The 13,853-nt window shown below is 45.5% G+C and overlaps 1 protein-coding gene across 2 annotated transcripts in view; it reads right to left on the bottom strand.

The window, feature by feature from the left end:
• Positions 1-13,853, bottom strand: part of scml2 (Scm polycomb group protein like 2) — a 30,639-nt gene that overhangs the window by 15,678 nt on the left and 1,108 nt on the right. For both annotated transcript variants that reach the window (XM_077022927.1, XM_077022981.1), the window contains exons 2-7: positions 11,777-11,840; positions 11,562-11,636; positions 11,390-11,460; positions 10,841-11,075; positions 4,231-4,319; positions 3,644-3,887 (exon numbers count right to left, since the gene is read on the bottom strand). In XM_077022927.1, coding sequence (XP_076879042.1) covers positions 3,644-3,887; positions 4,231-4,319; positions 10,841-11,075; positions 11,390-11,460; positions 11,562-11,636; positions 11,777-11,798 — 736 coding nt within the window. In that variant the 5' untranslated portion in view covers positions 11,799-11,840. The remainder of the gene's footprint in view (positions 1-3,643; positions 3,888-4,230; positions 4,320-10,840; positions 11,076-11,389; positions 11,461-11,561; positions 11,637-11,776; positions 11,841-13,853) is intronic.

The following is a 13,853-nucleotide window of genomic DNA, read 5'->3' as shown; positions in this document are numbered from 1 at the left end:
ACATAAAGTCTTATTTCCCCTTCACTAATCTGCCTAAAGACACAAATAAGGAGCACGTTTGGTATATTTGACCCGGGTCGTGTTCCTATTTTTGTTTCTTTTATACACGAACACAAACACAACTTGATTCGAGCGACTTCGTCTTACCCATTTCCTCCAGTCCGGAGCGTAAAGTCCAACTGTAGCGAAAACGGCGAGACTTTTTTTTAAATCCTCGTCTATTGTTCACGGTGTAGGTGTGAAATCTGGAGCAGAGGTGGTTGAATATCTTGCACAAACGAGAAGCACCGGCAGAAAGGCGCTAGGAACCGCGCATATCCGATGATTACTGAGGACACAACAATGGCGAAGCAGACCAACGAGTTCAGAGGAATATTTAGGACAGCTCGGTGAAGATTTACACAGAAATGCCCCCACGAATCAATCAATTCACAATCTTTTTACTTTGAATATCTTTTAACAACCCACGGCAACAAACTCCCTTTTTATATTTGAGTGAAGAATGACGCAAGAGCAAAACATGGCCTGACAAAATAAAAAGGCAAAAACTCATAATTTAAAATTCTTAAAAGAAAACTAAATTTCAAAGATCCATTTACTTACAAATACAATACAATTTTTTCCTCAACGACATTCAAGACAAACCAAGGGCAAAATCTATACATGTGCTATTAACACACTTCTGAAATATAAAGAAACTTGTTCAATGTCCAGAGAATAGAACAACAAAGAGGAAGATTTTTTTGTTAAATTTTTTTTGTTAAAAAACCTTAAAACAAAGCGGAATGAATGAGACCAACAGCCTCAAATAAGTCAGAATGTTTGCTCCAGTGTATCTGTACTACACAAGATGCATTTACTACATGTACAGAGAACTTAACACATCCTCATTAAGGAGGGTTCAAGCGCTCTTTGTTTTGTGCCCTCTATTGATCCTTAGTTCTCTCTCTTTCTCTCTCTCTCTCTCTCTCTCTCTCTCTCTCTCTCTCTCTCTCTCTCTCTCTCTCTCACACACACACACACACACACACACACACACACACACAGTCTTATTGCCTGAGGATAAAGCCATTAAAAAAATTAAGGTATCATTCTCCGTCACTCTCCTTCTCCGACACACAGCACAAGCACTCTTTCTAGACTCATTACAGAGGTGTTACTTGTTAACGATCATCCATTCAGTCAACAACACAAAGTAAACGACCAGCAGAGAAAACAGGTGACCAAAGGCTCTCCCCAGTGTCCCTACCCACAACCCCCATTCCAACCGCATGAGTCAGACACTCAGGCCATTGGGGGACATTCTGGGTCTGCACACATCGTCTCTGGATATCTTGGGATTAGTGTCAGGACCCATGCTAAGGTGATGAGTTACTCATTCATTTATGGTGTCATTTGGAATATTTCTCAAGGCCAAAATGTATTTTTGTTCTTTGTGATAAAATATTCAAACAATATGTTAATTAAGGATATTCTCCTTAATGACCTACAATAATATGCCTAATGCTGGTTTTCTTCAGCACTGAAAGCACAGTTGTGAAAGACCGACCATCAGAAACCACTTTGCCAGTACAGCCTTAAACTGGGTCGACTCATTTCACCTTTGTTGATCTGGTTATATTTTTAACCCTTTCATGTGGATGTTTTATTTTGATATCTAAAATTAAATAATTTAGTCAAGAAAATATTCACCACATATTCCTTAAACATCATATAATATTTACAAGTAACAGTATATTATAAAACTCTAAAAGAATGTAGCATTTGAAGCCAAAAACACTGTGAAGGTTTAATTAAATATGACCTCTTTAATACACAGTGCGGCAATAATTAAATTAGCTTCAGAAATCCATTTTACCCTCAATGAAATGCCAGAATCGCTACTAATAAAACTTTCATTTTGCGCTGATTTATGAGAGACTTCCTAAACCTGTCAATAAAAGAACAAAAATGACAGACCTCTGGCATCCAGCCAAGAAAAGGAAACGGCACAGAATTATTATATTTTTTTTACTCAAGGGTGACTACCAGTAAACTGTTCGAATGTAACTATCATTTCTGATAAACAAAAAATATATACTAGATCACAAAATATGTTTTTGAGGGTGAAGTGATCTAATCTGAGCTCAGCTAAAAGAATGCAGCACACACGCTCACCCTCATAAGCAATTTAAACGAAACCTTCCTGCACAAAATGACACGGACGTGGAGGTTTGTCCACAGCCGCCGTGTCATTGTCAGGTGGTGGTGGGGAGGTTGAGTTGTAACACAGCACAAGACAGACATAACACTCATTATCCAGATAAAGGAACACTAACGGAACTCCCTACTTTTGTAAATATTGTCTTAGTGCCATCAACTGTCATGATCCAGCTCTGTTCGGTAAGTTACTCGAGACAAGACTATAAATGTGCCGGTGACCGCAGTAGTCTACAACAGCGCCCTCCTGTGGAGGAACTACACTACAACACAGGCATGAACGGCAGCAGATATTCCAGAGAGCAGACCAGACTCATAACGCCGCCAAGCCATCCCTTCACGTCATCCTTCAGAAAGCCTACAGAGGCACGATAAAACCTCCTCACCCACCCAGCGGAGGGAGAAATGACAGGAAGCATACCAGAGACACACGACCACCGCCGTCCAACACCCGGCACACACCCGCTGACCCTCCCATTCATCGACCAGAACACTGGCTAGAACAGCAGCTCCTCTCGGGGCCCAGGGGCCGTGATAAAGCAGACGGCTCCAGATTTACACCCCGCCCGGCGATAGAGACAGGTGTGGGCCAGTCCTGAAGCTCAGTGGACCCTGGTAAGTGCAGGTCATTAAAGAGATTTAGAGACCAGACACATGATACAATTAGGCCATACATCACACACTGAGGGAATGTGCTGAATCACAATTAAACCTACCCATCTGTAATAATAATTTTTGTATGTAAAAATACATTACAAGATTACAGTATCATATTTATTAAGGCCCGTAAGTTAACACTGTATAAAAATACACTGAGCTGGTTTATTGACACCGAGATGAAAAGCCTACATTCAAGACATGATAAAAATCTAAATAAAAATAAAAACTCATCTGGTAAAACTGATATATGTTCATGCCACATATTTAACAAGCAAAAAATATAGGGTTATCAAAGTTAGCAAATCTGAATGAGCTTCTCATCTCTGCTCCAGAGGTATTTTAATTGCAGCCTGCAAATCGGTGAACACAACCCTCTGCTATTTTTGAGGTTCTTATAAAAATGATTAGCAGACTAGCCCACTTTACTGATGAAGGAGGTCATGACCACTGAGCAAGGATGTGGACAGACAGGCAGGCAGACAAATACACACACAAACTAGGGTATACAATTAATCGCCAACTATAATTTAGTTTGACATAAATGAAAAGGGCAAAACTCCACATTAATGGTTATTGGTAGTATCATATTTCACTCATGATTATTTGAGATTACTATGAACGAGTTCAAATCAAATCTGAAAATTATATGAATTCGGGCAAACTCCTTACTTTTGCAGTGGCTGTGTAGATCTGAAACCAACTATGATTTCAGTAATACTATGTTGGATCCGTTACGTATAAACAAAAGCTCTGGCGCCATCTAGTGGCAATAAAAAGTACTCACAGCTGTTGCCAGGCGGCTGTAGGCTGTGGTTGGTCAGCTGACACCATCCCACAGGGAAGATGTCCCTGGAATCGTACTTGCACCAGTAGTCGAAGGCACCTCGCCACCCGTCAAACGTGACGAAGATCTCGTCCAGGCGCACATCTCCAATGGTGGCGGGGCAGATGAGGTAGGGGTTCTTCTTATCCACGGCCTCCAGCTTCATACCCGGTTTAAAGTAGTTCAGTGGTGGTTTTGGAGGCTCCTGCCAGAAGAACAACAAAGCTCGGTTTCTCTTAAGAAGAAAAAGAATCCTGTCATGCAGAAGCTGATACGCTGAACATTCACAATCACAGTCCCTGCTCCCCATGAATGGCCTAAACTTCAGAACGTTTAAGAACCGGAGAGCATTCTGGACCAGACGCGAGCATTTAAAACGAATGGCTTATTTGTTTGTCGTGAATGTAAAGGTAACACACATTTCATCCATGGTTTATCGGGGCCGATGGCAGTGCAGGTCATGCTGGGAAAGTGGGAGTGGTCGGAGGAAGCCACGGCTCCTGGCGGCCCACGATGCATTGCACTCTGGCCGGTCCTGCCCACGTTACCTTTTTAAAAGCAGAGGCTGGAGCCACCTCGGCTCCACTGAGCGTCCGCAGCAGAAAGAGGGGCCAAGAAGAAGCATTCATCCTGAACCCTGGAGAGATAGAGTGAGAGAGAGAGAGAGAGAGGGAGAGAGAGAGAGAGAGAAATAGGGAGGGGAAGGAAGAAATGGAGACAGACGGGGCAGACAGAGATGGAGACAGACGGGTAGAGATGAAGATGGAGACACAGAGGGTAATGGATCACTCTTCCCCAACATTACGGCATGTCTCCCTGAGAGAAACCTTCACTTAAGTCATGTCTAAATGCCATATGCTTATGATTAGAAATTCAGGAGCTGCATTTAGTAAAAGTGCTGCGTCATTTTCCACCCAGGGTCCATTTGTATGAGCTCATGAACAGGTATGCGTGTCCATACCATGACACTGACTCTTAGTCTGAACATTCATTACCAATTATTAATGATGTGTTTGCTCTGGAAGGCATATTCACATATTTAAGCTCACCGTTGTCATTTTGTGACATGCTTAGATAATTTCAGAGTAATCTCCCCTGATCTTAAAAAACACCCTGTAAATGTGTACCATTAAATCCACATTTTTCCTGAAAATGCTCAGGTTACAAAATAAAAGTGTCATATTTTTTCATTTCAACCTTTATTTTGACTCGAAGGTACATTGAGGGTCACCCTCATTTTCAATGTAGCCGAGCATGTGATACAGGGATTTACATAAGTATACAAATAGTACATCAAATTTAATCAATTAGTTAAGATGAAAATTTTTTAACTCGGAAGTACACAAGAACTTGGACTTTACACTACAAATACAGATGGCTATGTCAAATTAAGTTGAACATCCCATGCATAACGCAGGTATAACAATCAACTCTCAGTTGTTTCAGTTGTCCAAGTTTACACTTTTTATTTAAGGAGCATGAGGTGGTTGGGTGCTCGAGGGTTCATGGGAGTATGCCCAACCAGTCCACATGTGTTTTGTGGATCTGGAGAGGGCATTCAATCGTGTTCCTCGTGGTATTCTGTGGGGAGTGCTCCAAGAGTATGGAATCGGGGGTCCTCTACTAAGGGCTGTCCAGTCTCTGTATGATTGGAGCAGGAGTTTGGTTCGCATGGCCGGCAGTAAGTCAGACCTGTTTCCGGTGCATGTTGGACTCCGTCAGGGCTGCCCCTTGTCACCGGTCCTGTTCATAATTTTTATGGACAGGATCTCAAGGCGCAGCCAAGGGCCGGAGGGAGTCCTGTTTGGAGGCCACAGGATCTCATCTCTGCTATTTGCAGATGATGTTGTTCTGTTGGCAGCTTCGGGCCAGGACCTTCAGCATGCATTGGGGCGGTTTGCAGCCGAGTGTGAAGAAGCTGGGATGAGAATCAGCACCTCTAAGTCCGTGGCCATGGTTTTCGACCGGAAAAGGGTAGCTTGCTCCCTTCAGGTGGGTGGAGAAGTCCTGCCTCAAGTGGAGGAGTTTAAGTATCTCGGGATCTTGTTCACGAGCCAAAAGGCGAAGCTCTCGATTTACCGGTCAATTTACGTTCCTACTCTCACCTATGGTCATGAGCTTTGGGTAATGACCGAAAGAACGAGATCGCGGATACAAGCGGCCGAAATGAGTTTCCTCCGCAGAGTGGCTGGGCGCACCCTTAGAGATAGGGTGAGAAGCGCGGTCACTCGGGAGGAGCTCGGAGTAGAACCGCTGCTCCTCCACATCGAGAGGAGTCAGTTGAGGTGGCTTGGGCACCTGTTTCGGATGCCCCCTGGGCGCCTTCCTAGGGAGGTGTTCCAGGCATGTCCCCCGGGGAGGAGGCCCCGAGGAAGACCCAGGACACGTTGGCGAGACTATGTCTCTCGACTGGCCTGGGAACGTCTCGGTGTTCCACCCGAGGAGCTGGCTGAGGTGTCTGGGGAGAGGGAGGTTTGGGTTTCCCTGCTCAGACTGCTACCTCCGCGAGCCGGCTCCGGATAAGCGGTAGATAATGGATGGATGGATGGAGTTGGTTGGGGAAGGACCTTAATGACCTGAACCCCTGAGGAACGAGGGAAAAGGTGATAGTGTGAAAGTGACCTGCTATCTTTTTCACTTAGTTTACTGTACTTACATTTACCTAAGAAAGCCACAGAAAGGCCTCAAGCCACAGTGTTAACTGTCAAGCAGTGATTACACTAGTCAATAGTGATTTAGATTTATTATGTAGGTTTGCACACTGAACATGTTTCCAGAATTTGTCTATCATGCAGTTTTTTTTGTTTTATTATAATTCATGTTCTGTATTCCATAATTATTCCATTATTATAATGCATTTATAATGCAAGTGCATGAAACATCTCCACCTGCTCCATCTGTCAGTGGACTGTACGCGTTTGTTCTTGAAAGATTAAGCAGGATCCTAATAAACTAAGTTCTGGACTGAGAGTGTGGAGGGCATAAGACAAAACCACAAGACAGCACAGCTGACACCACTACCACACCTTTTTCATCCCACACCTTTATCATCCCACAGCACTACTACCACACCTTTATCATCCCACACCTCTACTACCACACCTTTATCATCCCACACCACTACTACCACACCACTACCACTCCTTTACCACTACCACACCACTATCATCCCACACCACTACTACCACATCATCCCACACCACTACTACCACACCACTACTACCACACCTTTATCATCCCACACCACTACTACCACACCACTACCACTACTGCACCTTTACCACTACCACACCACTACTACCACACCTTTATCATCCCACAGCACTACTACCACACCTTTATCATCCCACACCACTACTACCACACCACTACCACTACCACACCTTTACCACTACCACACCACTATCATCCCACACCACTACTACCACATCATCCCACACCACTACTACCACACCACTACTACCACACCTTTATCATCCCACACCACTACTACCACACCACTACCACTACTGCACCTTTACCACTACCACACCACTACTACCACACCTTTATCATCCCACAGCACTACTACCACACCTTTATCATCCCACACCACTACTACCACACCACTACCACACCTTTATCATCCCACACCACTAGTACCACACCACTACCACACCTTTATCATCCCACACCACTACTACCACACCACTACCACACCTTTATCATCCCACACCACTACTACCACATCATCCCACACCACTACTACCACACCACTACCACACCTTTATCATCCCACACCACTACTACCACACCACTACCACTACCGCACCTTTACCACTACCACACCACTACTACCCCACCACTACTACCACACCTTTATCATCCCACACCACTACTACCACACCACTACCACTACCGCACCTTTACCACTACCACACCACTACCACACCTTTATCATCCCACACCACTACTATCACACCACTACCACACCTTTACCACTACCACACCTTTATCATCCCACACCACTACTACCACACCTTTATCATTCCACACCACTACTACCACACCTTTACCACTACCACTACTACCACACCACTACCACACCTTTATCATTCCACACTACTACTACCACACCTTTATCATCCCACACCACTACTACCACACCTTTATCATCCCACACCACTACTACCACACCTTTACCACTACCACACCACTACCACACCTTTATCATCCCACACCACTACTACCACACCTTTACCACTACCACTACCACACCTTTATCATCCCACACAACTACTACCACACCTTTACCACTACCACGCCTTTATCATCCCACACCACTACTACCACACCTTTATCATCCCACAGCACTACTACCACACCTTTATCATCCCACACCACTACTACCACACCACTACCACACCTTTATCATCCCACACCACTAGTACCACACCACTACCACACCTTTATCATCCCACACCACTACTACCACACCACTACCACTACCACACCTTTACCACTACCACACCACTACCACACCTTTATCATCCCACACCACTACTACCACATCATCCCACACCACCACTACCACACCACTACCACACCTTTATCATCCCACACCACTACTACCTAACCACTACCACTACCGCACCTTTACCACTACCACACCACTACTACCCCACCACTACTACCACACCTTTATCATCCCACACCACTACTACCACACCACTACCACTACCGCACCTTTACCACTACCACACCACTACCACACCTTTATCATCCCACACCACTACTATCACACCACTACCACACCTTTACCACTACCACACCTTTATCATCCCACACCACTACTACCACACCTTTACCACTACCACACCTTTATCATTCCACACCACTACTACCACACCTTTACCACTACCACCACACCACTACCACACCTTTATCATTCCACACTACTACTACCACACCTTTATCATCCCACACCACTACTACCACACCTTTATCATCCCATACCACTACTACCACACCTTTACCACTACCACACCACTACCACACCTTTATCATCCCACACCACTACTACCACACCTTTACCACTACCACACCACTACCACACCTTTATCATCCCACACAACTACTACCACACCTTTACCACTACCACACCTTTATCATCCCACACCACTGCTACCACACCTTTATCATCCCACACCACTACTACGCCTTTATCATCCCACACCACTACTACCACACCTTTACCACTACCACACCACTACTACCACACCTTTATCATCCCACACCACTACTACCACACCTTTATAATTCCACACCTTTACCACTACCACACCATTACTACCACACCTTTACCACTACCACACCGTTACTACCACACCTTTACCACTACCACACCTTTATCATTCCACACTACTACTACCACACCTTTATCATCCCACACCACTACTACAACGCCTTTATCATCCCACACCAATACTACCACACCTTTACCACTACCACACCACTACTACCACACCTTTATCATCCCACACCACTACTACCACGCCTTTATCATCCCACACCACTACTACCACACCACTACCACACCTTTATCATCCCACACCACTACTACCACACCACTACCACACCTTTACCACTACCACACCTTTATCATCCCACACCACTACTACCACACCTTTACCACTACCACACCACACCTTTATCATCCCACACCACTACTACCACACCTTTACCACTACCACACCACTACTACCACACCACTACCACACCTTTATCATCCCACACCACTACTACCACGCCTTTATCATCCCACACCACTGCTACCACACCTTTATCATCCCACACCACTACCAAACCCCAATATCATACAATCCCACACTACTACCACACCATTACCACACCATTACAATCCCACACCACTACCACACCCCACCATTACAATCCCACACCACTACCACACCCCAATACTACCCAATCCCACACCACTACCATAGCCCAATATCATACAATCCCACACCACTACCACACCCCAATATCATACAATCCCACACCACTACCACACCATTACAATCCCACACCACTACTACACCCCAATATCATACAATCCCACACCACTACCACACCATTACAATCCCACAACAATCCCACACCACTACTACCACACCTTTACCACTACCACACCCCATTACCATACCATCCCACACCACATTACCAGACCATTCCACACCTCTATCACACCATTACAATCCCACACCACTACCACATCATCCCACACCACTGCCACAACCATTACCATCCCATTCCACTAGTACTAGCATACCACACCAATACCACTCAACCACCGCACCACCACACTACTCCACCTCCACGCCCACTACTCTAATACTACCCTACACCACCCCTCAAACTTACCAGAAGCCCACTACCATCCCACACTAGTAATACATCCACCACCATTCCATCATGGAACTGAGAGGCACTGAATGTTTGTGCAAGGCATATGAAAACAAAGATGGCCTTAGACACCACCTCACCTGACACTACAGCCACACTTCACAAACAGCCGCCTTGCAGTTACACTCAAGTGCCCAAGTGCAGCCCCAGACCACACGTAATTCACAGTTTCTATTAGCTCCTTCTAGACCAGGGGTACTCAACTGGCGGACCGCGGTCCGGATCCGGACCCGAACGCAGTCCTGTCCGGACCCAATCTCATTCCTGATTAACCGGATACGGACCAAAACAAAACCGGAGCATTTATTTCAGGGCTATTGAAAAAACACTCCGTCACGAGTGTTACGTTCGCCATGTGTGAAGAAGGGAAATTTTTTGGGATAATGGATGCCATCTGTAAACGCAGATATGAAGACCGAGACACCTGGGTGTCTGAAGACACCTGAGGACCGAGACACCTGAACATGGAGACTCCTGTGGACTGAGACACCTGGACATGGAGACACCTGAGAACTGAGACACCTGGACATGGACACACATGAGGACCGAGACACCTAGACATGGAGACACCAGAGAACTGAGATCCTGGACATGGACACACATGAGGACCGAGACACCTCAGCATGGACACACATCCACATGGAGACACCTGAAAATGCAGGCTCATGTGACGAACGCAGGCTCACGTGACGAACGCAGGCTCACGTGACTCACCCAGTGGCGGCTGCAGCATGTCTCCACCCCTCTCGCACGTGCCCACAGGCTGAATGTCGGACGAATCGACCAACCGCCAGAAGTCGTTGGTGTTGTCGCTGCCATCGAGGCGCAGACGAAGACGCACTCCCATCAGACCCATCACCGTGGCGATGCAGACGGACGGGGAGTTCCGTGGGTCGTGAGCCTCAACTTTCATACCCACTATAAAATCGTTAGTGGGAGGAACTCTAGACTGAAGATGGAACAGACCATGACTACGTTTGACCATCACCATGTCTGACTATGTCCTATGATGCAATTTTACAGAATGCAACATCACAGCTAAGATTTTAACGGGGAAAAATATCCGCCATTTAATGACAGCGTGTGAAATAATGTTATTAAGCTCCATTGTCAGCTTGTCAGATATGGACATGTGCACAATTTGACGGTAAATGACGGCCATTTTATAAGCACGTGCTGCCTGTCATTAAAACTTCAATATTCAGCCAGCTTCAATATTCCTGTCCCTGTTTCTTCACAAGTGTTACCAATGGAATGACATACCTGTCTGAAAGAGCTCGGGGATGCTGGCATGGAGGAGGTCTCCTTTAAGTAGGACTCCCAGCTGAACGGCTCTAGGAACCATGAATGAGAGGGAAGCCCGTGCTTCATAAACATTAGGTAATACATTAGGTTGTTGAACAACCACATTTGGTTAAACAAAGGTGGGCTGTACCATTGTAGGCAGTCTGTGGGGGGGCTGCTACATCATTGCTACTCCCTGCTTTCTCCTTTTTGGTGTTTTTTGGCTCTGTAAAAAATATAAAATACTGACTCAAATTCAAATATCAAAACAAACAACTACCCAAACATGATCTAAAGAGTTGGCAGAAAGATGCATCTTAAAATAAATAAGGCAGAAATAAGGAACTATGAAACAGTTGTGGTTACCTTTCTGAGGTGTCCTGCCCATGATGGAATCACCCAGCCAATGGGACAATGGAATAGCCCGGAGCTGTCACAGTCAGAGTAAAGAGTAGAGTAGTGGAGTTAGACTGAATAGTTACGATACAGGTTGCTAACTTTAACAAATTAAATTCAATTACAAACTATTACAGAAAAGGTTTGGATACAAACCATGAAAAATATCCATTGACCAATCCATCAATCAAAACTGAAATTACAGTGAAAACACTGAAAACCTGACACATAACTTACTCTATTCTTGCTGTGTTAAAGTATCTGCTTTATTTATCTAATGTCTGTATAACCTAATCCTTGGAGAGCAATGCATGTTCCATCTAAGACAGCTTCAGTTCACATCAGCATGCCGACCCAGGAAGGTCTGGATTATCCCTCTGCCGCCTCCCTCCAGTTTAAAGCCGTTCATGTCACAGGCAGACACAAGAGAGGCCCTAAATCACGCATACCTGTGTTGAAATCAAAGCACGGCCTTTTTCTGTTTTCAGAAGCCTGACACAGTAATAAGTCAGTGGAGTTCCCAAAGAGTGCAAACTCAGGGGATCAAAGCCATACTCCCAACAGACCAACCCCCCCATCCAACATCCAACATCCAGCCCCTCTCCCGATGGCCAACACCCCCCCAAACACACACACACACACACACACCAGCCAGACAGTTCCCCACTTCCACCGGCTGGTGACCATTTGCATTCAGGCCAAGCCAAAGAAATGAAATAAATGAATGAATCTTGGCTGGATCCGTGTAGGTCTGCAGACCAGCCCGGGGAAAACAGCACTGCTTCTTATCTTCCTCGCCTGGAGGGGTCTGACATCTCGGGGCTGCGGGTCTGGAGTAGAAACAGCCAGACCACATGATCCGGGCTGGGAAAGAGCCACACATGTACAGCTGCGCGTGGGCAAACGAAGAGAAGCTGAAAATCCTGAATCTCAACATGGAGCTGCAAATCTGCGATGCCAAAGGAAAAGATGCGAAAATACGACCAAGCGAAAACCAAACGCCACGCATAGTCCCTGCGAATGAAGCACACGTACTGGAAATGTGATACTGATAAGGATAGTAATTAAATTGTGCTTTAAATTTAAGAGTTCCTCCAGCCCGTCAAAATAACATGGTTGCAAACATTCCTAAACATTGGTGCAGGGATACTGCTACTGTGCACTCTAGACTATATGATGACATGATGTTATATGAAATGAGAGCGTCAAATGAACGTGTCGTTTCGTTTCTGTTTCTACCCTTTTGTTTTCTCCTCCAGATCAAGCAGCAAACACATTGTGAAGCATTACACACATACACATTTACAGAAACACAACTTCTGACCACATCAGACAGCCACACCATAGACAGAAATCAGGACAAGCAGTACATTACAGAAACAAAGAAACAAAGTAATGTGAAATTGCTTGAAAGTCTCACAGAGAATCTTCAATTAACCAACGCAAAAAAAGAGCTTCTTTGAAACATCGCTCATGCAAGCTAACAGCAAATTTTGTTGTCTTGCAGAAACAAAGTCTCATTGTAAAGAAGCATTCAACCTGATCATTCTCAAGGTCTTCATAATCACAAATGTGTCTTACATCCTTGCAACAGCGAGGCTGAGCTAGGTGACCCAGTGCACAGACAGATTACACAAACACAGATCTCTGATCAGTCCATTTACCAGAGAAGGACGACGTCTCCAGGACCACTTGCCAAAACACCCTTTCCAGGACTCTCGACGTCTGTTGTCTCAACTCCTCGCAACCCACACGCAAGTGCGTTCACGCACACACACAGACGCAGGCAAACACAGACGCCCACACCCTCCAGCTGTCTCTTTTGCTGTGTTAGACAGTGATTCCCATTCAGTCAACTGTCATAAAGATTCCAAACTGCCATAAAAGGCTGTTTGGCTGGGCACGGCTTCCCAACACCTCACATTTACCAATGATGCTCACTCCCATGGACCACCTCCATCCAGGGAGCAGCCAGACACCATCAGGCACCTCCTCCTTTACCTCCGTTCAGCACACTGCCAGGAAGGGGACTGAGTACTCCCTAATA

Source organism: Brachyhypopomus gauderio, chromosome 1, assembly GCF_052324685.1.
Source record: "Brachyhypopomus gauderio isolate BG-103 chromosome 1, BGAUD_0.2, whole genome shotgun sequence".
Classification (NCBI taxonomy): Eukaryota; Metazoa; Chordata; class Actinopteri; order Gymnotiformes; family Hypopomidae; genus Brachyhypopomus; species Brachyhypopomus gauderio.
The sequence above is the reverse complement of the archived record's forward strand: the minus strand, read 5'-3'. Positions and strand labels throughout refer to the sequence as shown.